At 34.4% G+C, this 22,387-nt stretch overlaps 1 protein-coding gene across 1 annotated transcript in view; it reads right to left on the reverse strand.

Moving 5' to 3' along the window:
• Window positions 1-898: 898 nt before the first annotated feature.
• LOC107589196 (UPF0606 protein KIAA1549L-like) overlaps window positions 899-22,387 on the reverse strand; it is a 54,236-nt gene continuing 32,747 nt past the window's right edge. Inside the window, exons 11-23 of the mRNA XM_016277560.1 lie at window positions 21,568-21,739; window positions 19,748-19,908; window positions 18,487-18,542; window positions 11,551-11,717; window positions 10,224-10,348; window positions 9,759-9,997; window positions 8,493-8,622; window positions 6,416-6,784; window positions 6,167-6,258; window positions 4,635-4,774; window positions 2,586-2,743; window positions 2,309-2,383; window positions 899-1,485 (exon numbers count right to left, since the gene is read on the reverse strand). Coding sequence (XP_016133046.1) covers window positions 2,354-2,383; window positions 2,586-2,743; window positions 4,635-4,774; window positions 6,167-6,258; window positions 6,416-6,784; window positions 8,493-8,622; window positions 9,759-9,997; window positions 10,224-10,348; window positions 11,551-11,717; window positions 18,487-18,542; window positions 19,748-19,908; window positions 21,568-21,739 — 1,839 coding nt within the window. The 3' untranslated portion in view covers window positions 899-1,485; window positions 2,309-2,353. The remainder of the gene's footprint in view (window positions 1,486-2,308; window positions 2,384-2,585; window positions 2,744-4,634; window positions 4,775-6,166; window positions 6,259-6,415; window positions 6,785-8,492; window positions 8,623-9,758; window positions 9,998-10,223; window positions 10,349-11,550; window positions 11,718-18,486; window positions 18,543-19,747; window positions 19,909-21,567; window positions 21,740-22,387) is intronic.

Consider the following 22,387-nt stretch of genomic DNA (forward strand, 5'->3'; position numbering starts at 1 on the left):
GCAGAATGTCCTCCATTGTTGGCCAAAAAAGGGTGATTCAATTGATATAAAAATAGTAAAAGAAAATGCTTTAAAAAGGAACAGTTACATGATAGATATTTGCACATCCCCTGCACCACCGACGTTAAACGGAAAGTGACAAAATTCCTTTAAACACAAATCAAACAGTAGTGGCATTTGTAATAATTTACACAATACACTATGTAATTTTCAAAATCCGATTATGTAGCTTGATTCATTCTGCAAATGGGCCTTAACCAAAAAATAAAAGCAAAATAAATAAAGGTTTGTAAAGTACATTGACAGGAAGTGTCTATTTAATGGGATACTTCTGCTGTGATTAACCTTTTTACAATAGATTTCCATCCTATAACTGCCCAAAGAAAATATGGGACTTACTTGACATACAAAGCCCTTATGATTCATATGTCCAGACTACATGCATTAGATTCATTCTCTTAAGAACACATGCCAGTGTTACTTCTGTAACACTGTACTTGCTTAGTTATAGCGAATTTATGTCTTATTAAGATAGTATGCTACAGCTTTTGATTTTATATGATCGATATATTCTAAATCAATTTTCAAGTCAATTTTGGTGTATGCTGCATATTTTATTTCATATATATATGTGTGTATATATATATGTTTTGGTACCTTTTATAAGACAATAAAATATGTAGTTATAGTTACTCTTTCAGTAGTTTCAAAACTGCTAGTAAAAATATGAATCCCTCCATCCATTCATCATTTATCAATCTCTTTGTCCACTAAACCTTTATGGCTATCTTCCCACGTCAAACCTAAACTCTCAAAACACCTTTCATGCCTTTCATGAATGGTTGTGCATCGTGAAACACTTTAATACAGCATAAACTATGGCATTTTTAAAAGAAAGAAAAAGCGTATACTATTTCCCCCCCATTGTGACTACGGTAAATACAGTACAGGATCTCACATCCCTCCAAATGTTTGATTTCTTTTACATCCTTCATCGTCATCTTCACTTTTTTACTTAAGCTGTACGGAGTGCACGAAAAGAATCACCTGCAAAATGCCTACAGTAATATCAGTTTCTTTAAAAACTGCATGAATGAGAGCAAAAGACACAGATAGGCATCGATGAAGCAAGGAAAGCCCAAGATGGAAAAAAAAATGTTTTAGTTTTTCGTTATTAGTAACTTGGGTGTTTAAAACACACGTAAAACCACCTGCATTAGATACAACACTTCTAAATTTGAAAAAGCTTTAAGAAAACACAGTTTTGACCAGTGAGGCAACCTGTTGTTTGTTCAGCGTGGTTGTTTGGTGATTTACCCTCACTGTAGATGTTGATTAATAACGGGTGCTGCATCTCGCTTAGGCTGGCAGGTGAGTTTGTGGCTTGTGGGTCTGGTTGGCCATTCGGCCGAGCGTCATGGTCAGTTGGGGCTGCTGAATCTGAAATTTCAGAGTAGACGACGATTCTTTTTGGTGGTTCAAACCCTGAAAGATACAACCACATAGCAGTGCATACTCATGTCATTCCAAACCTATTCCAAAATACAGGTTTGATATAAAAAAATAAAAAAAGTTAAAAAAAAAATTATAACGTAAAATCTTTAATAATTTCTCTTATAATTAAGAAATAATTAAATTATTTTAATTAAATTATGAAATTATTTTACAATTATAATATCATTTATTAGTTATCTACTTAATTAAAAAAATATTAAATCAACAGTTAAAAAAAACAATTAAGCTGAATTTTCAGCATCATTACTCCAGTCTTTAGTGTCTCATGATCCTTCAGAAATCATTGTAATATGCTGATTTGCTGCTCAGTAAACATTTATTATAATTATAAATGTTGAAAACTGTTTTTTTCCCGCTTAGTATATCTGTGGAAACTGTGATACACTACCATTTAAAAGTCTGGTAAGATTGAAAAAAAAACAATAATAAAAATAAAAAAAGAACTATTGTTAATTGAGCACCAATAATAAAGGAAAATAACTGAGCACCGAATCAGCATATTTGAATGATTTCTGAAGGATCCAGACACTGAAGACTGGAGTAATGGCTTCTAATAATATTACAATTAATATTACTGTTTGTACTTCATTTTTGATTCAATAAATACTGTCTTGATGAGCATAAGAGATTTGAAAAAAATATATATAAATACATTTCAGTTATTCCAAACATTTGAATATTAGTGTATGCAATTATTATTTTTTATAATTTTCTAATAATTTTTAAATATTTTTTATTTATAATCAGTTCATGTTGCTGTATAAATGGTTAATAATCTAAAACTCCAAAGTACCCTGGTAAATTTCAGTGTCTGCTCAGCATCAGAAAGGACTCCAATTCAGCAGATGGTCTCCAGGTGACACTGGTTCTGTAAGACATTTTCAAAAGAAAGAAAATTACATTTACATTAAGATGACACAAGAAAGACAATCCAGATGAATAAGGTTGGCTGTTGATTCTTTGAGGATAGCAAGATGTGAAGGAAATAAGGATGTGTATACCAGATGTGTTAGGAGTCATCAGGTAGGGTTAGTCACGCTGGCCGAACTGGAAATAGAAACAGAGCTTGCCTTTACCGTGTCATTCCACTGACGTGGAAGGTCCTCTGGCTCTGGAGGGTAGGACATCCAAGACGGGCTCCGGTAGGAGGACGGTGGAGACAGGACGAAGTAGTCCGAGTAGCCGGGGCGGTTGGCAGATATGGCATATACTGCTGTCATTGGGTTTCCTGCCAAACAATGGAAGGCAGATAAAAATGTTATTTGACATGTTTGGAAACCAAAAATCTCCCAAATTGATTCAAAATGTGGTATTAAAATACATGTCCAAAAAGCCACAGTATTTCCATTGTACATGTTCAAAAATACATAGTTTTCTCCTGATACATTAAAAAAAAAAAAAGGTAATACCATAGTACATGCCAAAAACTTTGGTACCATAGTGCATGGAAAAAAGTAAGGTATTACCATGGTATACATCAAAAATGATCATATTACCATACTACCTATGATTTTATTATGGTACATTGTAAAAACTGAGACAATACCAAGATAAATCCATTGTTTTTTTTTATAATATTGTATGTGGTAATACAATTTTTTTTTTTCAATGTACCAATTTAATATCTTAGATTTTGTTACATGCACCTTACTAAAACTTTTTTTTTTTTTACATATACAGTATCATGGTAATACTATAGTTTTTTCATGTACTATGGTAGTGAGTGTACAGCTTGTATAACAGTGTAAATTTGCTGTCCCCTCAAAATAACTCAACACACAGCCATTAATGTCTAAACCGCTGGCCACAAAAGTGAGTACACCCCTAAGTGAAAATGTCCAAATTGGGCCCAATTAGCCATTTTCTCTCCCCGGTGTCATGTGACTCATTAGTGTTACAAAGTCTCAGGTGTGAATGGGGAGCAGGTATGTTAAATTTGGTGTTATCGCTCTCACTCTCTCATACTGGTCACTGGAAGTTCAACATGGCACCTCATGGTAAAGAACTCTCTGAGGATTGTTGCTCTACATAAAGATACCGTAGGCTATAAGAAGATTGCCAAGACCCTGAAACTGAGCTGCAGCACGGTGGCCAAGACCATACAGCGGTTTAACAGGACAGGTTCCACTCAGAACAGGCCTCGCCATGGTCGACCAAAGAAGTTGAGTGCACGTGCTCAGCGTCATATCTAGAGGTTGTGTTTGGGAAATAGACATATGAGGGCTGCCAGCATTGCTGCAGAGGTTGAAGGGGTGGGGGGTCAGCCTGTCAGTGTCTCTAACATCCACCAGCTCCGTGATGGCGTCACGGAGGAGTGGAAGAGGACTCCAGTGGCAACCTGTGAAGCTCTGGTGAACTCCATGCCCAAGAGGGTTAAGGCAGTGCTGGAAAATAATGGTGGGCGCACAAAATATTGACACTTTGGGCCCAATTTGGACATTTTCACTTAGAGGTGTACTCACTTTTGTGGCCAGCGGTTTAGACATTAATGGCTGTGTGTTGAGTTATTTTGAGGGGACAGCAAATTTACACTGTTATACAAGCTATTCACTCACTACTTTACATTGTAGCAAAGTGTCATTTCTTCAGTGTTGTCACATGAAAAGATATAATAAAATATTTACCAAAATGTGAGGGGTGTACTCACTTCCGTGAGATACTGTAATATATATTTTACATCTATAGTACTATGGTAATAACATAATTTTTTGAAGTATACCATGATAATGCCATACCCCATCTACGCTATTAACATGGTACATGTCAAAAATCTACGGTCTTAGCATGACACGTCAAAACTGTTTTTTTACACTGTAAAACATGTACATGTAAAAAAGGCTTTACCAAAAACAGTGGTATTATCAATGTACATGTAAAAAAACAAAAACAAAACAATGGTTTTATCATGGTACATTTGATTTTACCATAATACATGCCAACAACTGGTATTATCAATGTACATGTAAAAATATTATGGTATTGCCATGGTATATGTATGTGATGTGATATTAGAACAAAAATCCATATTGTTATTATATTTTCCCGTACATCTGGATCAGGAGCTAAACCTAGTGTATTTAATCTACTTTAAAACGGATCTGTTTACCAAACACACTGACCTGAGTAGCTTGTCATAGACTCGTCGACGGTAACAGCAGGGAAAGGAGCTCGGTTGATTGGCAGGTAGGGGGTGCCATTGTGCTGACTCATCTCTGAGGCCTCAGACACACCAGGCTTCAGACTCATGTCTGGTGTGGAGCTACAATATGAGATAAAGATGTCTTGTTACAATGTAATCAAACCACCAGGGGGCAACGCTGGCCAGCATCACCTCAGAGCCGCATAGCACACCTCAATGCAGTCAGCAGCAGTGACAACCATTAATGCATGCCAAAAGCACCTTTAATGCATGCCAGCCACAGCATCTCCGAGGAGAAACGCTTATATAAATACATATAATATACATGTGTCTCATCTCAATAATGCTGGCCATTTGATGCTGTAATGATGTGCTATGACAGGGAAAAAAAGTGCAAAAAACCCTGTCGCTGGGACAGTGGCCTCAGATGTTCATAAACATCAGTTGGAAATGTATTTCTACCATCTCTACCTCTAAAGGGCAAAGTAACAGTCAATAATCATCAGAAAAACTGATGAAGCAGTTAAGAAAAAAATTATGAATTAAAAAAAGATAAAGCAATATATCGTAATTATTCACATGTGGATAAAGTATTTGCTATTTGATTTTGATATATATTTAAAAAGTAATTAATTTAAAAAATGCAGATAAACAAGCAAACTGTAACTTAATATTTTACTAATTACTAATATAGAAATATTGCTGAATAAAAATAGAAAATAATGAAAATAATTCTGTTAATTTCTCATTACAAAATGACTAATAAATGCATTTTTTAAGTAAATTCTTAATTTATCTACATGATTAATGTTAATTTCTTGATTGATAAGTTAATTTCTAAATTTGATTCATCATTTTTTTCAAATGATCACTGACACATTTGGTCTGCCATAAAAGTATACATATAATTTGTATCTTTTGGGTAAAGATATGATACAAAACCACACTAAACCACAACAAAATAAAATAGACGATCCAAATATGAGTATGAATGTGTATTTTAAGGTTTCTCTCACCATTTTAGAGAAGTATATATTTAATATAAAATACTCCATAAAAAGATAAATCTATATAATTAAAATACAAAAGAAATATATATAGTTTGCGCCAATGTGTGCAAATGCTATACATTTATATAATATAATTATAATATAATATATTATAATAAGGTAATATAATATATATTTAAGTTTAGTTATATATTTTCAATTGATTTTATGCTTGATTTTATAGCATGCATTTAAACACTGCTATAAATATATGTGACCCTGGACCACAAAAGCAGTCTTAAGTCGCTGGGGTATATTTGTAGCAATAGCCAAAAATACATTGTATGGGTCAAAATTATAGATTTTTCTTTTATGCCAAAAATCATTAGTATATTAAGTAAAGATCATGTTCCATGAAGATATTTAGTAAATTTCCTACCGTAAATATATCAAAACTTAATTTTTGATTAGTAATATGCATTGCTAAGGACTTCTATGAATAGAATTTTAGTGTTTCTCTTACCCTCTTAGTGAAGTTCCAGGTGGGGCTCTTGGAGGAATGAGGGGTGGCGGGGAACCCAAACCCATATCAGGCAGCTGGGTAAACCTGAATCCCTGCAAAGCCAAGCACAATCACCAAATGAACTTTCTGAAAACTAATATGATGACATATATCAACATATCACCCTATATGCTCAAGCTGTTTTCCCAAAATCAATATAAACAATCAAATTAACTGCAAACATCAGTGGTGTTGAAGAATGGCACTCACTGGTTTGGGGAGGCTACACTGGTGCATATCCGGCCCAAAGGAGGAGCCGCGCTGTAGAGCTCCACTGGGGTGGTTCATAGTCCCAGGTGCGCTGGTAACTCCATCCAGGTAAGGGCTACCATGGCTGGGGTTGTACGGACTGTGAGGGTGGTGGTGATGGTGGTGGTGGTTGCCCGGGTTTGGCTTGGCAGAGGCCAAACCAAAGGCGTTGTCCAAGAGGAGGTGCATCTGCTGCCTCACTTCATTGATGGAGGGCTGCGAGCTCAAGGTGGACGAGTCCGAGTGACCTTTGACCTGGTGACCACCGCCGAAACCCAAGGAACTCAGAAGATGGTCCACATCCGTCTCTTCAAATGCCTCGGGCTCACCCTGAGGTGGGTTCAATGATGAGTCATCATCAAATGATTAGTTAAATATTTTAAATTTTTATTTTCAAAAACTAAATTTTTGTTAACATTTTTCAGGTTTAAATGTTTCAAAGTGCTGAATCTTTCTATTCATTTGTAGTTTTAATTAAGATTTTAAATCACATTTTTTTAGAGAAGACTTTTGGATATTTTCATTGGGTCACCTGCATTGCAAATACTCATACTCAACATCTTTTAGTTTCCCTCAAATGTCTGTACCCTTAAACATCAATTAAAAATGAATTTCTACCTTACCTAACCCTTTGGGCAATGTGAGTCAATAACGTGACAGTCAATAATTAATTGAAAAACTGACAGTTCTATTAAGAAAAAAAAAAGAAATCAATATATTTATTGAAAAAAAGATAAATGTATAAATAAATGTTATTAACATGTGGATAAAGTATCTGTTATTTGATAAAAACGTTAACATATTCAAAAATGTATTAATAAAAATGTAAATAAATAAGCAAATTAAAACTAAATATTTTACCAATTACTATTACAGAAATAATAGTGATAAAACTAAAACTATTAATGATAACAATGAAAATATTTTAATAAATATTTTAATAAATAAGATTTTTTAATTTATACAAGTGTAAGAGATTCTTAATTTATCATAATTGATTTACATTCATGCTAAATGTTTTTTTTTTCTTGATTTACAATTGTTTTCTATTGATTCATCAATTATTTAGTTGACCTATTGACTTCTTAATTGATTTATAATTGTTTTAATGATTAATTACAGTCACATTTGGTCCCCCATAAAAGAATACATATAATATGCAACTTTTAGGCGTAGATATGATACATAATCTATATACAGTATATATATATATGTATATATATGTATATACTGTATGTGTATATATATATATATATATATATATATAATGCATTTCATTCAGTGTACAAACACTATCAATATATAATTAATATAATATAATATATGCATGATCTGAATACGAGTATTAGTACTTTTACAGAACAGAAGTACTTATGCTCAGCACAGTCACAGCTATTCTGATACTGAAATGATTTAAAATGTCATTATTATATTTATGTATAATGACATTCTGCTCTGTTTCATGATGACGTGGGCAAAGTTCAGGGTTTGCTCACCAGCTACCGTCATCTCAAGCTCTCTACCGTCATAAACTGGACTTAAAGTTAGAGCTAAAGGTAATCGCCTTCATTTAAGCCTCAAAGCAAACTTGAGCTGATAGTCATTACTAAAGCGAAAATAATCTCTGCCAGCTCCCTGAACTGTGAATGACATGTGCTGTGTGGAAAGACTACAGCAGAAGACTTTGGCCCTGTCCCAAATGGCACACTCCATGTGCACTTTCGGTCTTGAGGACTTACAATGGCCGCTACGTGCGTGTGTCCGTTAAGTCCACGAGACCGTAGGGTGTCCCATTCGTCATTTTAGCATTCAGAAGGGTGCTCACGAGCGCACCCTATGCGCCGTCGATGCTCACTTCTGCTGAGCCCGCAAGCCTGCGAGCTATGCAGCCGACTTCTACCCAGCAGTCATAGCGGTATTATGTCACGGAAGTGCTGACTCTGAGGAAGACCGTGAGGGTTTAGGGTGCCATTTGGGACAGGGCCTTTATAGAAGGGATATTTGGGATCCCATGATGCAAGAGGCTGGCAGCACTTACATCGTAGCCGCTGTTGCGGATGCCCCTCCCAGATCTCTCCCTCATGACCAGCATGTCCATCTCTGTCTCTACAGGGCTCGGGGTGTTCAGAGACTGCCTGCTCCAATATGCAGGTTCCCTGTGGGAGTCACTGTTGAAAGAATGGTTGAAAAGTTCAGTATTGTCTCATGAACCAACTTGGTTATTGCAGTCATGGTTAATTTTACATTATGATTTATTTTTATTCTTATACACACTGAAATATTGATTTCCAAACACTGGAGAAGAGCATTTAAGCTCATTAAAGAGCTCTTTATTCATACCCTAGGGAGAGTTTACTAAGAATGAATAGTGTTGTTTATTTGCATGAACTGTTATTTTAGCACAACATTTTATAAAAGGAATTATGCAAAGGCACAAACATTGCAGAAAAACTTATATATACACTATTGTTCAAAAATATTGAGTCAGTAAGATTTTTTTTTTTAAAGAAATTAATACTTTTATTCGGCAATTATGTATTAAATTGATCAAAAGTTACAGTTAAGACATTTATAATGTTACAAAAGATTTCTATTTAAAATATATGTTTTGAACTTTCTGTTGATCAAACAATCCTGAAAAAAAAATGATCACAAAAATATTAAGCAGCACAGCTGTTTTCAACATCGACAGTAATATTAAATATTTATTGAGCAGCATAATATAATAATATTCATATAAGAATGATTTCTGAAGGATCATGTAACACTGAAGACTGCAGTAATGATGCTGAAAATTCAGCTTTTTCCATTACAGGAATAAATGACATTTTAAAATATATTTAAATAGAAAAAAAGTTACTGTAAATTCTAAATTAATTGAAATTTCACAATATTGCTATTTTTACTATATTTTTGATCAAACAAATGCAGCCTTGGTACGCATAAGAAACTTCCTTCAAAAACAAAAAATAAATATGAATGTATACGTTTTTCATAAAATAAAAAACAAAGCATGCTAAATTTATTTAGTGCCATTTTATTTGATAAATTATTATAAAAGAATTGCTTATATTTACTTATGTTTTTAATGAACACTGTGTAAATAGACAACACTATTAACAATATTATGTTATATTATATTATTGCAAAAGTGTCTTATCTGTTCAGTAAATTCGCCCCATGATTTTAGCACATATACACTACATCTGAATCAATTCCACCTTTCATTTGCCTTTTTTATTCTGTATCTAGGAAAACATATTTTGGGATGACTAATAATAGCAGGGATTTAATCTCCGACTACCTCCTGCGGTACTTTACGTAAGTGGAGGGTTTCCTGTCCTCCTTCGGCCCCCTCAGATCTTCCAGGTCCAGAGAAGCATTCTCACACCTCAGCCGGTCTCGATGGCTGTACATGTGTCCGCTGCCGCTCCCGCTGCTGCTAGTGACTGGCCCGTCACTGTAACCTTTCCTTTTAGCTTTTAACCTCAGCTTATTCCGGTAATGCTCGATGTCCGACTTCTGCTTCAGCCCCATGTTGACCTGCAGGTGAAAATCTGATGTTATTTATTTACTCCAATTTAGTGCTCCTCGGCTGACCGTAAGTGAGTCTAAATAGAATCTTTTTTGCTGATCTAGAGGAAAATTTTGTGGAACAGATTCTGTGTGGTGCCCAGTAAGTTGACAAGCACTCAAAACAGGTAAAAATAAATCAATGATAAAAGCCTCCTAATGAGGTGGCCCCTCTCCATAATGACAGCAAGCTCACCTCTCCGTTCAGGATGACAGAGTCTTGGCTGTGATTGGAGGAGTCAGGATAGGAATAGTTGAGTGGGGCAGCCATAGGCTTGATGGTGATGAGGCGTAGAGAGCCAGTTAGAGAGTCATAATGGTCTGCAAACAGACACAGGAGACTCATGCAGTCATAAAATTACAGTAGGAGGGTAAAAAGGGGATCAGAGAAGCTGAAAATACTCAAAAACAGAGTCTGACACTAGACACTGGTGCACAATATACTGAGCAATCACTTATTTATAGGGTTTGGGGGTTTAATGGTGTGTGAGATATCTTAGATGGCAAAGCTCCTGTATATAAAAAAATCTGTATGAGAATAATATTACTGTGTCGTTGTTTTAAGACTTTCAATACCCACATAAAACATTTATGAGAACTAAATACTTATAAAAACTTGTTACAGATCCAGTTACAGAACTGATGTTTCTTAACATTATGTTCTAGTGTTTAAACACAGTTTTTTTTTCAAAACAAAACAAAAACAGTTTTTTTATGTTCAGTAAAAATATTTATTGTAACATTTATTATAAATATAAATAAGTTTTTTTATTTAATTTTCTTACATCAGTGGCAAAACTTTTGGTTTTTAGCAAAAATCTAACACAATTTAGTATTAATATAATATAATATAATATAATATAATATAATATAATATAATACAATACAATACAATCTCTATGCAAAAGCACAAACATTTTATAAAATAAATTATATACATATTTAATTATATATATATTTTAAAAGAAATAACACATTTACCCAGCAAGGATGCATTAAATTGATGAAATATAATAAGTAAATAATGTATAATGTTTACAAATATTTATATCTCAAGTAATGCTGTTTTTTAATATTCTATTCATCAAAGAATGTATCACAGTTTCCACAAAAATTAAATAATATAATACAATATAATGTAATAATCGGTGTTAAAAATGTATAATCATTTTTAACACTTACAAATGTTTACTATTTAAGTTCTCTAAATTTATAAATAGATAAGATATATTTTTTACTAATCTTATAATTTTAATTTTTCTTAAAATAAAAATTAAGATAATATCTTATGCAATTTGACTTTTAAAGTACATTGTTAATTATATTTAGATTAAATTTTTTTTAACTGGAAAACGACAAAGATACTTTTTTTTCAGAAACTTAAAAATGTAAAAAAAAAAAAAAAAATTTTTAAATTTATTAACTAGATCCAGCATTCCTGATTGTAATTATGGGTTTCATAAATGGGTTATGATCCTAAGGAATGTGAATTGTGCTGCTCCTTTCATTTCTGTCTTTCTCACCATTTCTTGTGTGTTGCTCTTCTTTGGGTGCTTTCTGTACTGTTGATCTCCGAGCTGTGGAGCTTCTGCCCGTGTTCAGCTTCCCAGATTCGTTGCTCGAAACAGAGCCGTCCTTGCTTGGCAACCTGCTGCAGGTAGCCATGGCAACAGAGGCAATGGTTAGTTTGCTGCATGCAGTATGATGCAGGGTTAACAATTGCCTTGCAGTGTCCTCTGGCCTCAGTTAACCTGCGTTAAATTGCAGTGGTGTCATTTAGCAGACATCACCGTAGGGTGAGCATCTACTCATCATGTTTTGTGCCATTTAAACAAATGTTCAACAACAGGATGAAGCCTGCTCTGGAACAACAACCACAATGAGCCACAGACCATCATATCAGAATGCACATCATGTGCTGGCGAGAGCTCTAACACATCACTACTGGAAAGATTGTTGGCAAGCATATCACATTAACACTGACTTGCTAGGAAGAAGGAAATCTACAGACAATTGTTTATGGCGTATAACTAAGAATTGTGAAGAAACTAAACAGGTCCCACGAGACCCATATCGTGAAATAATGTTCCATTACCATTCAGTGTAACAGATATATTTATGTAAAAATGGAACAATGTACTTATGCTAACATGTACTTATTAAAATATATAAAAGAAAAAGACTACTAAATTTTATTATATTTTAAATAATTAAACACTTCTTGCTGACAAATGGGTAAAATCTAGTGGTTTGAAGGATACTGGCAAAGATTGGTAAAGTTGGTTTAAAATGACAATTAATTAGTTTTTGGGGGCTGAACTGTGATCCTTTTTTTTCTAAATATGCTTGACAAGATTTTTTGGTATATGAACTATTGTTACACTAAATTATATTTTAGAGGGTGTCTTCTGTAAATCATGGTAAAATGTATAATAGTTGTAATTTTTTTGCTCAGAAAATTTTTGGAGTTTAATACGACACAATCTAGTATACAGAGAAAAAATAAATAAATTTAAACTGTATTAAACTGTTATTGTTTTGATGCTTGAAAACCCCCTTTTTCCTCTGGCCCATAGGTAGACTGATAGGGAGATAGATAGATAAATATATTGTAAATTATTAAAAATGTTAATTTAAATTATTTAATTATTTTAACAAATTTACATAACGTCAAGTCGCTGTCTCTTTGCCCTGCTGTCACCATGACGATGATGGCTAAGTTTCACACTAAGCCCAGATGGAGAGAGAGAGAGAGAGAGAGAGAGAGAGAGAGAGAGCGAGAGAGAGAGAGTGAGCGAGAGAGAGAGAGAGAGAGAGAGAGAGAGAGATAGAAGGCCAGCACTTTTTCTCCTTTATACCAAGGGGCCAGATCACTAATCCACATCACGTCTTACACAATTTCCTTTTTTTGAAGGAAATCAAACTATAATTAATTGTTTTAGAAGATTTTATTAACTATAAAACTTGTGCAGTTATGCTAATTAAAATTGGAAATTTTGTTGTCAGTTGACAAGCAATATTACCCCAACAAGCCGATGTAAACATCTTTATTGCATTGTCTATAAATTTGCAACAAACAAATGTACAGAGGTACTATTTTTGATTAGTAGTCTACAGAACATTCTCAACTCAACCTAAGAGGACAGTTTAAAAATTGCTTATTCAAAAAATAGTTATTCCAAATGTCACCATAATATAATGGTCTCTGCAGGATTTTTTAAATCAAATTTAAGACTTTTAAAGACCTTTTTAAGACCTGCACTTCACATTTCAGCCTTTAAACATGTTTTTTAAGAAAGTCAAATGATCAATTATTTTATTAATTTAAACAACTATTATCAATCAATTTTATGAATTAAATAACATATAAATATATCTTAGCGTCTTAATTGTTTAGATTTTTATAATGCATTAGCTTCTTGTCGATCCACCGGTTCACACTATATTAGGGGAAAAAACAATTTCCTAGAGACAAAATCAGTATTGGTATCATTGATACTGTCCTTCAGTCATAAAAAAGATGCAATTAAACAATATACTGTCGAAGTCAAATGATCAATTATTTTATTAATTTAAACAACTATTATCAATCAATTTTATGAATTAAATAACATATAAATATATCTTAGCGTCTTAATTGTTTAGATTTTTATAATGCATTAGCTTCTTGTCGATCCACCGGTTCACACTTAAAAACATGGGTTGATTTTCACATTGGTCTGAACAAAAACAGCAGACGGGCTGATTGAAAATACAAATTCATTCTCTGACAGCAGGAGGCGCTTTCGGAACTGCAGAAATAAAGCGGTTTCCCTGGTAACAGCAGTACACAAAGCAGCGCTGCAGTTATTCAATAAAATCATAGCCTTTTGAAGTTTAACCATCACATCGCAGTTCTTGTCTTTCCGTCCCCAAATTTAAGACCTCTCAAAATCATGATTAAAACTTTCTTGTACCATTTAAGAGTTTTGTGGCCTTAAATGTGATACAATTAAACTGAAGACTTTTTAAGGACCCGCGGAAACCCTAATTAATACAGGGAGCGGCTGGAAACTATAGCGACTGGTTGGAGTTAGCATTAACATCATAAACTGAAAGCAACTTTTCATAAGCTTTAAAATTGATCATCTGAGTCTAATATGATCCAGCGCACTGTACTAAAAGACACTGCGGGCTGCCAGTTGCCCATCCCTGATATATAAAAATAATGTGAAAATGATTTGTTCACAATAATACACTGTAATGAATGTCCACTGATAGCAAGATGAAGTGAACCCAAGTTAAGGTTTATTAAACAAAAACGTGAATCCAATACAAAACAAAGACTTGAATAAAACTGACTTGACTGCCTTGAAAACATGAACTTGAAATATTCTCCAAATATATTAAAGTTAAAACATTTAAAATTAAATAAAGTTTTAAATTCTACAATAAATTCTATGTTCCCATTCAAAAGGGTCTGTAAGATTTTTTTTATTTAAGAAATTAATATTATTCAGCAAGGATTCAATAACTTGATCAAAACTGACAGTAAAGACAATTATCATGTTAAAAAAAAAAGTTTAAATAAATGCTGTTGTTTTAAACTTTCTATTCACCAAATATCATGGTTTCCACAAAAACATTAAGCAACACAACATTGATAATAATAAGAAATGTTTCTTGAGCAGCAAATCAGTATATTAGAATGAGTTCTGAAGGATCATGTGACACTGAAGACTGGAGTAATGATACTGAAAATTCAGCTTTACTATCAAAGGAATAAATCAAACATATTGAAATCAGAAACCTTTCTTTTAAATTGTAATAATATTTAACAATATTACAGTTTCTACTGTATTTTAGATAAAATAAATAAGAGACTTCTTGCATAAGAGACTTCTTTCAAAAACTTTCAAAAAAATTTATTTAAAAAAAATATTGATTTGCTTAAAGGTCCCATGGCATGAAAATGTCACTTTATGAGGTTTTTTAACATTAATATGAGTTCCCCTAGCCTGCCTATGGTCCCCCAGTGGCTAGAAATGGCGATAGGTGTAAACCGAGCCCTGGGTATCCTGCTTCGCCTTTGAGAAAATGAAAGCTCAGATGGCCCAATCTGGAATCTTCCCTTTATGTCGTCATACGGGGAAAGGTTACCTCCCCTTTCCCAGAGAATTTGGCCCGCCCATGAGAAAATGAGCTACTACAGTGCGAGGCGAGCGCAATATTTTTTTTTTCTCGAGAGACATCATGGCTTGCAAACGAGCGAAGCATTGCAGTTGCCCCGCCTCTCTCCTCTTCATTAGCATTTAAAGCTACAGACACAGAAATGGCACGTCCTAAGGAAAGCTCATTGTGGGACTGGCTCGTAGTGGCTGAAATTCTGCACCAAGGCTGAATTTCAGGAAAGAGACTTCAGATACAGTACTAGGGACCACTTAGGCCTATATAAAAGCATCTAAAAAGAAGCATGTCATGGGACCTTTAAGATTTATCTGAGATTTTCTAAAGATTTACATTATTAAATCATTGGCATTTTAAACCGTTAGATAACAGAAAAGGGTAATTTGAGTGTGCACAATTACTTATCCATTACAGATATGCATGCATGCAAATAAAAAAGACCAGAGGGCAAAATCATACAGTGTGCACCGGGCAGATGTTGGCATTGGTGATTTGTGCGTGCCACGTCTGTCTTTCTTGATTTCAATTCTAAAAATACGTCAAGAGAACAAATGTCTTTGTTCTTAAAGGGTTAGTTCACCCAAAAATGAAAATTGGCTTGTGTTTTACTCACCCTCAAAGCATCCTAGGTGTATATGACTTTCTTCTTTCAGATGAATCCAGTCGGAGTTATATTAAAAATGGTCCTGGCTATTTCAAGCTCTATCATTGCAGTCAGCAGGTGTTGCAGTTGAACAGTCTATAAGTCGCACACATCCATAATAAAACGTCCCTCACATGGCTCCTGGGGGTGAATAAAGGCCTCCTGTAGCGAATCCATGTGTTTTTGTAAGATAAATATCCATATTTCAAATTTAATAAACACTTTTCTCTCACTTCCGGTATCTGTCATATGCAGAAGGCGTTCCGGTGGATGACGCAGCATGTATGCATTATATATATATATATATATATATATATATACAAACAATTTAATTAAATTTATCAATGAATTTATTAATAAATGAATGAATTTACATTTATTTACATTTTTATTATATACATTTATTTAAAAAAACAAATATATATATTTGTATAATTTATATTATAAATAAATTGTATATATGATTGATTTTTAATCATTTAAAAATAATTAATAAAATTAATAAATTAAATTACATTACATTTTAATATTGGTTGGTACTGATTTACTGTGCATTACCAGCTAATAATGTTTTGACGACACCAAAAAGAAACAGCAAAAGTTCTGGGAAAAGCAGTATGATTTCAGTATCATCTTCCTGAGCGTTCTCTATTGGACATTGACCTTGAATGAGGTCAGATCCCACTCAAATATATTTCACATGCTCAGCTGAACTATAATTCACTCATGCTCCATCTGAATGTTTTTGAGAGGAGCCCGAAAGAAAAAGAAAGAGCCTTTCACTGGCTGACGTGGGTCGTGACAGTCCACAAACCCCTTATATAAATCTTAGTTTAATCCAAGTTCAATTTGATTTAAGCATTGAATCCAGGTTGTAAGTCTTGCACGGGATGTGAACTGTGCAAACAAACTGGGGAAACACATTAAGACTGTTCAAACACATCGACAGGTTGAAGCAAAAAGCATGCAAGCGGACACACATGCAATTGATCCCGTCTGAGCCTGACAAATCTTCAGTGTCGGTATCTGAAATCCTTATATGACTTTATTCTCATTTTAGATCATCCAGTGAACATTCACACACCTTCTCTAATTCCCTTACACTAACATGGGAAGCTCTTGCATGAAACCGGAACGCTTTATACACTGATCCACAAATTACTGTGCATAAGCAAAATCATGTTCCTGAAAGGACGTCTTAATTGGATGAAGCAGGGAATGTTTTCAGATCGGAGAACACGGCTAAGAGGGAGCACGATCAAAGAGACGGTTATCATAATTACAATTGATTTGCATATTGTTTTACTCCATTACTAAAAACAATACAGTTCACTCAAAAAATACTGTCATCATTTACTCACCCTCATGTTTCATTCTCATATGACTTATGTTCTTCAGTGGAACACAAAAACAGAGGTTTAGCAGAATGTCGAAGCTGCTCTTTAACATTCAATTAAAGTGGATGGTGATCATGTACTGTCAAGCTCCAAAAAGGACAAAAAGTCCCATAAAACATCATAAAAGCCTTTTATGAAGTCTTTTGAAGCCATTTGATAACTTTACGTGAGGCACAGACTGAGTTGAAGTTGTTTTTCATTGAAAAGTTTGCTTGACAGTTTTGGTCACCATTCATTTTTATTGTACAGAAAGAGCAGCTTAGACATTCTGCTAAACATTTGCATTCTACACAACAAAGAAACTCTCTTTTTCTCACCAAGGCTGCATTTATTTGATCAAAGATACAGTAAAAAACAGTACAATTGGGAAATATTATTACCATTTAAAATAACTGTTTTCTATTTGAATATACTTTGAAATGCAATTTATTCCTGTGATGCAAAACTGAATTTATCATCATCATTACTCCAGTCTTCAATGTCACACGATCCTTCAGAAATCATTCTATACTGATTTGCTGCTCAAGAAATATATCTTATTATTATCATTTTATGATAATAATCATTTTATGTTGAAAACAGTTGAATAATTTTTTCATATTTTTGCGGAAACTGTGATACATTCTTCAAGGACAAATAAAAAAAAGTTAATATTTGTAACTGTAAATGTCTTTAATGTCCGTTTTGATCAATTTAATGCATCCTTGCTGAATAAAAGTATTAATTTCTTTGGAAAAAAATCTTAATGACCTTAAACTCTATGATTTACTATGAATAAATCCCTCTACACATCAACACATATAGCTGATCTCCTTCCTGTTAGATCATTTAATGTATCCCGTTTTAGATGAAAAGTCCTTGCAATCTATTTAAACTTCATCTAATTATGCATATATGTAACCTTGATGTATTGCTCAGCTTGGGTTGGCCTAATTTCTTAACCTGCATTTGGTCTGGATCTATTTGAAAGCCTCATAGTCCAAATGCGACAAAGAAATCATAATTACAGTAATACTATGGTAATACTCTTCCCCGTTCTGTTATTAGTCATCGTCCTGCAATCTCAAATAGAGGTACAAGAAAGGAGATATTTGTGCTGTGCTGATCAAAGATATCCTCAGTGCACTAGATCTTACTTCATCGATTACACGGAGGACAGATAATCTTTTGTTTCCCCTTTCCCCTGCGGACTGATTTCCTGCAAGCACTGTCAACAAGAAGGATGTCTGGACTATAAACATGCAGCTAAGCACCAAGCACAAGCCAGAAATACCTGGTGGTGATAACTCCCATCTCTTCGATATGAGGTCTGGACAGGAAAAGTAGTGAAGACACAATTGGAGGGATATTTTGGGGGGCGTTAAAATGAAATTTGTCATTCCAAGGTTTGAAACAGCATGTGGTGATAACGTCAAGTGTTTGAAGAGCAAGCCACCATTTCAAAAGGTTATGTCCAGCAACATATTCAGATGTAAAATGAAAAATAAAAGGATTTTGTAAATAGTACGAAGGAAATCAGGATATTTTAACCCTAATAGTTGTCAAAATGAGATGACATTCCCTCATTTAAAATAATCCCCATTCATTAATATTGCAAAGAAGATAAAAACAAATCCACATATGAATCAAGCAAAAATTTTGTATGGGACATTTTCTTCTTGTGGTGAAGGTGTTATCGGTTGTAATAAATTACGGTTCTTATTAGAGCTATTAATATTATCAGGGGTGCACATAAGTGGTGTGCATACATGACCAAAATAAAAAATGCGCTGGGTAAACAAGTTCAGACCGCTCATTTGCATACCAACATGGTTGATAGCTGTTAATGATCAATTACAGTTTTAGATCGACTAACGCTAATACTGTATAAGATTTCCATTCGAACTGAAAACATAAATCTAGTCTAATATGTGCGCTGCTGAATATTATTATACGATAGTTATTATTTTCTGTTTTTAAAACATGGATTAAAATAACTTTAAATTTACATTTATCAATTTTACATACATACACACACACACACACACACATATACAGTATGTAAGATGCATACATTTCTTCTACATAGTTTTTGATGTAATATATATATGTATATATATAAATAACAACATTTAATCTTTAAAAATTAGAAATTATTAGAAAATACAATAATACATAAAATATTAACATTTCATTTAAAAGTTTTTTTTAATTATTTATGTAATTAATATATACAATTATATTAAAAACAATTTAAACATGTTTTATTTATAAAATGGTTGTAGTTATTTTTTCTTTTCAGAGAAATATCTGCCATAAATGTAAATAATTATCATTTTATCCTTGTCAGTCAGAATGTTAATATTGGTGTATCTCTATTTCAATTATTAGTGAATCAGACCCATTGTCACTGGACTTCCATAAAGTTATGTTTAATATTAAATGGATTTATTAATATGCTGCTGACATAACCGTCTCTTTTTGGACAAGACAGAGATGTGTTTATTTGAAGAGTCATGGTTTGGAAGAGCCTACCTTCGTGCGGGGATGAAAATTGCGAAATGCACTGGTTTTGAATACAGTTCGGTTTCTCCTGCATATGATAGCAACCGCCATAATCACCACAACCATCACCAGCGATACAGGTATCAGGACCGCCAGTATCCAGAGGTTACTAGGCAGATTCTTCACCACCGCTGTTTACACACAAACACAAACATAGATTGGAAATCAATACACTCTTTCACAGTGCTTGCACATGTTTTCCGCCACTTGTGTCTCCAGCACACTCTCTTACAGTAATCCAACTCCCCTTTGTCTCCTACTGTCTGTGGTTAACTCCTAATGAGCTGAATCTGTCTTTCTGCTGTAGCTCTTATCTGGGAGATTAAACCCCCACTGCTGGGTCTGATTGTGTATTATTCATACAAAACTGGGGCTTTGCTCGTCTCCGGCAGACAAACTGGGCTTGCCGCCCCAGTTGAGAGCTCAGTAAACTTGTGTACACTCTCTACACCCAAATCCCCTGCGCTTTCTCTAGCACGGTGTGAGATAGCTATAGACCTCATTTGGAAAAATAAGTCAGCATTATCATACTCACTTTATTTGGTTCCTTATTAAGTCAAAGTAGAATTTCCACTTTGAGTTAGAGTTTCACTTGATAAAACATTTCTGTTGTCTGTTCTTGCATTAATAAATGTAACAAGATTTTCACATTTTCTGCCATAACTGTGAGTGGAGCAAAATCTGATGCTAAGGTAATGGCAAAGCAAGGTTGCTAGCTAGGTACTTATTTGCCAACCCTGATATTTTGGTCTCTAGAATTGGCTTTGCGTGCTTCAGTATGTGTAGTAAACGAAACCGCGCGTCTGCACCATTCACTCACACAAAGACACACAGAACATGTAAGATTCATATTTAAATAGTCTTTCTGCGGTTTAATATTCACAGACACTAGTCCATATCGCCATTTGATTTAAGTGTACTGACCTACTTTTGATTTATCCATTCAAAATTTGGCAGATTCCGCGATATTCTGAGTTATTATACAGTAAATTCTATTTTTATGACTGGATTCTGCGATTCCATCCGCGTTTTCTGCATCACTGAAATCATAGGGCCCTAACTGATGAGTTGACAGTGTAAGACTATGTGCCGGGGCTCAGACCTGGACAGACCCAGCCCAATTTAACTCCTGGGGTCAAAACACCAAGAATGAGCATTAGCACCGCTAATATAAACTATAATGTACTAATCACTCTTGACACCTTAAACATATACAGAGTTCTGGCATGAAACTCTAGATGGCGAGTCCGACAGGTCTAACTCAATCTGACCTAATGACATCATAATGACATGGCACAGCTGATTGGTTCTCTCCTAGATCGGTAGCCAATGAGCTCGCTGCTCAACATTTAAATATATGACTAGTGCTGCCGTAGCAGTTGCAGCTTGCTTCAGAAACCCTCCACCTCCCCAGCTCCACCTGTATAGATCTGCTACGAGGTGATTCATGTATGCTATATATTATTTCATGTATGTTATTTTTGCAGCAGCAATATTTCTTACATGCTCACAGCAGCATGTTGTGGATGTATTGGCAGTAGCAAGTCACGGTACTTGCTCTGCCGCAGAAGCAGCAGCAGCGTAGCAGATCTAGTCCACCAAGACCAAATACATTAACATTGCATTGTACATTACCATGCCAATCCCTCCGAGAGTTGTCATGACAGAAATACAGTAGTTCTAGATAAGATAGACAGTAAACGCTCACAAAAGCATAATTTTTCCTGTATATAGAATCTAAATGATGGTTCGAAAATAAACTGAGCTAGACGAGTAAATTATATACATACGCTCTGCTTGAACTTGGACGAAGTAGCCCAGAGAGAGAGCCATGGTTTGAGAGTCCACCGTGTTGAGGGTCTTAGCTGCAGCAGTGCCAGTTATGGGAGAGCCATCTACTTGTATGTAGTAGGTCATTTCAGCTGGGTTCTTAGGACCAGACAGTCGTCGGATGCTGACCATCTGTATGAGGAAAACACTCTTGAGTTCATGTTTGATGTTTCCAATACAAACTTTAGAAATTCTAAACTCCACACTGAATCAGACACGAGGGCAATTTTCAGTTTTAAATGTGCCATGCTCTACACATTTGTCACATTTTTTCCACTTGAATTCCATGTAGAAATGTAGAAAACCGATGTCTATATGCAAATGACATCTTTATGATTGGCTAACCTCTTTGCATTCAAAATGAGTAACATACTCCCCATCCACCCTTTTAATGAATAAATAAGCTTTTATCACAGTATTATGGAACGATTTTCCGGACAATTTTCAAATAGAATAGCAAATTGTATTTTCAATTGCATTTTCAATATGTGGACGCATAAATTGTGACATAATCCAAATGCAATTGCAAATCCTGCATTAGCGTTTGCATTTTCGCTTTCGCGAACGCACAGTGACTGCCAAATTTCAAATGAAAAAGCAAAGTCCATTTGCAACTGTATTTCCCATGTCTTAGGAGTTACGAGCCTGTCATATTTAAATAGCAATATAATTACCAGTCTGCATTTTCACTCTCGCTGCGTCGCGCACGTAACCTGCCAAAACTCAAATGGAATCGCAATTCCTTTTGCATTTGAATTTCCGACGTCTACATGGAAAGCT

This window comes from Sinocyclocheilus grahami, unplaced genomic scaffold, assembly GCF_001515645.1.
Source record: "Sinocyclocheilus grahami isolate Dianchi unplaced genomic scaffold, SAMN03320097.WGS_v1.1 scaffold113.1, whole genome shotgun sequence".
Lineage (NCBI taxonomy): Eukaryota > Metazoa > Chordata > Actinopteri > Cypriniformes > Cyprinidae > Sinocyclocheilus > Sinocyclocheilus grahami.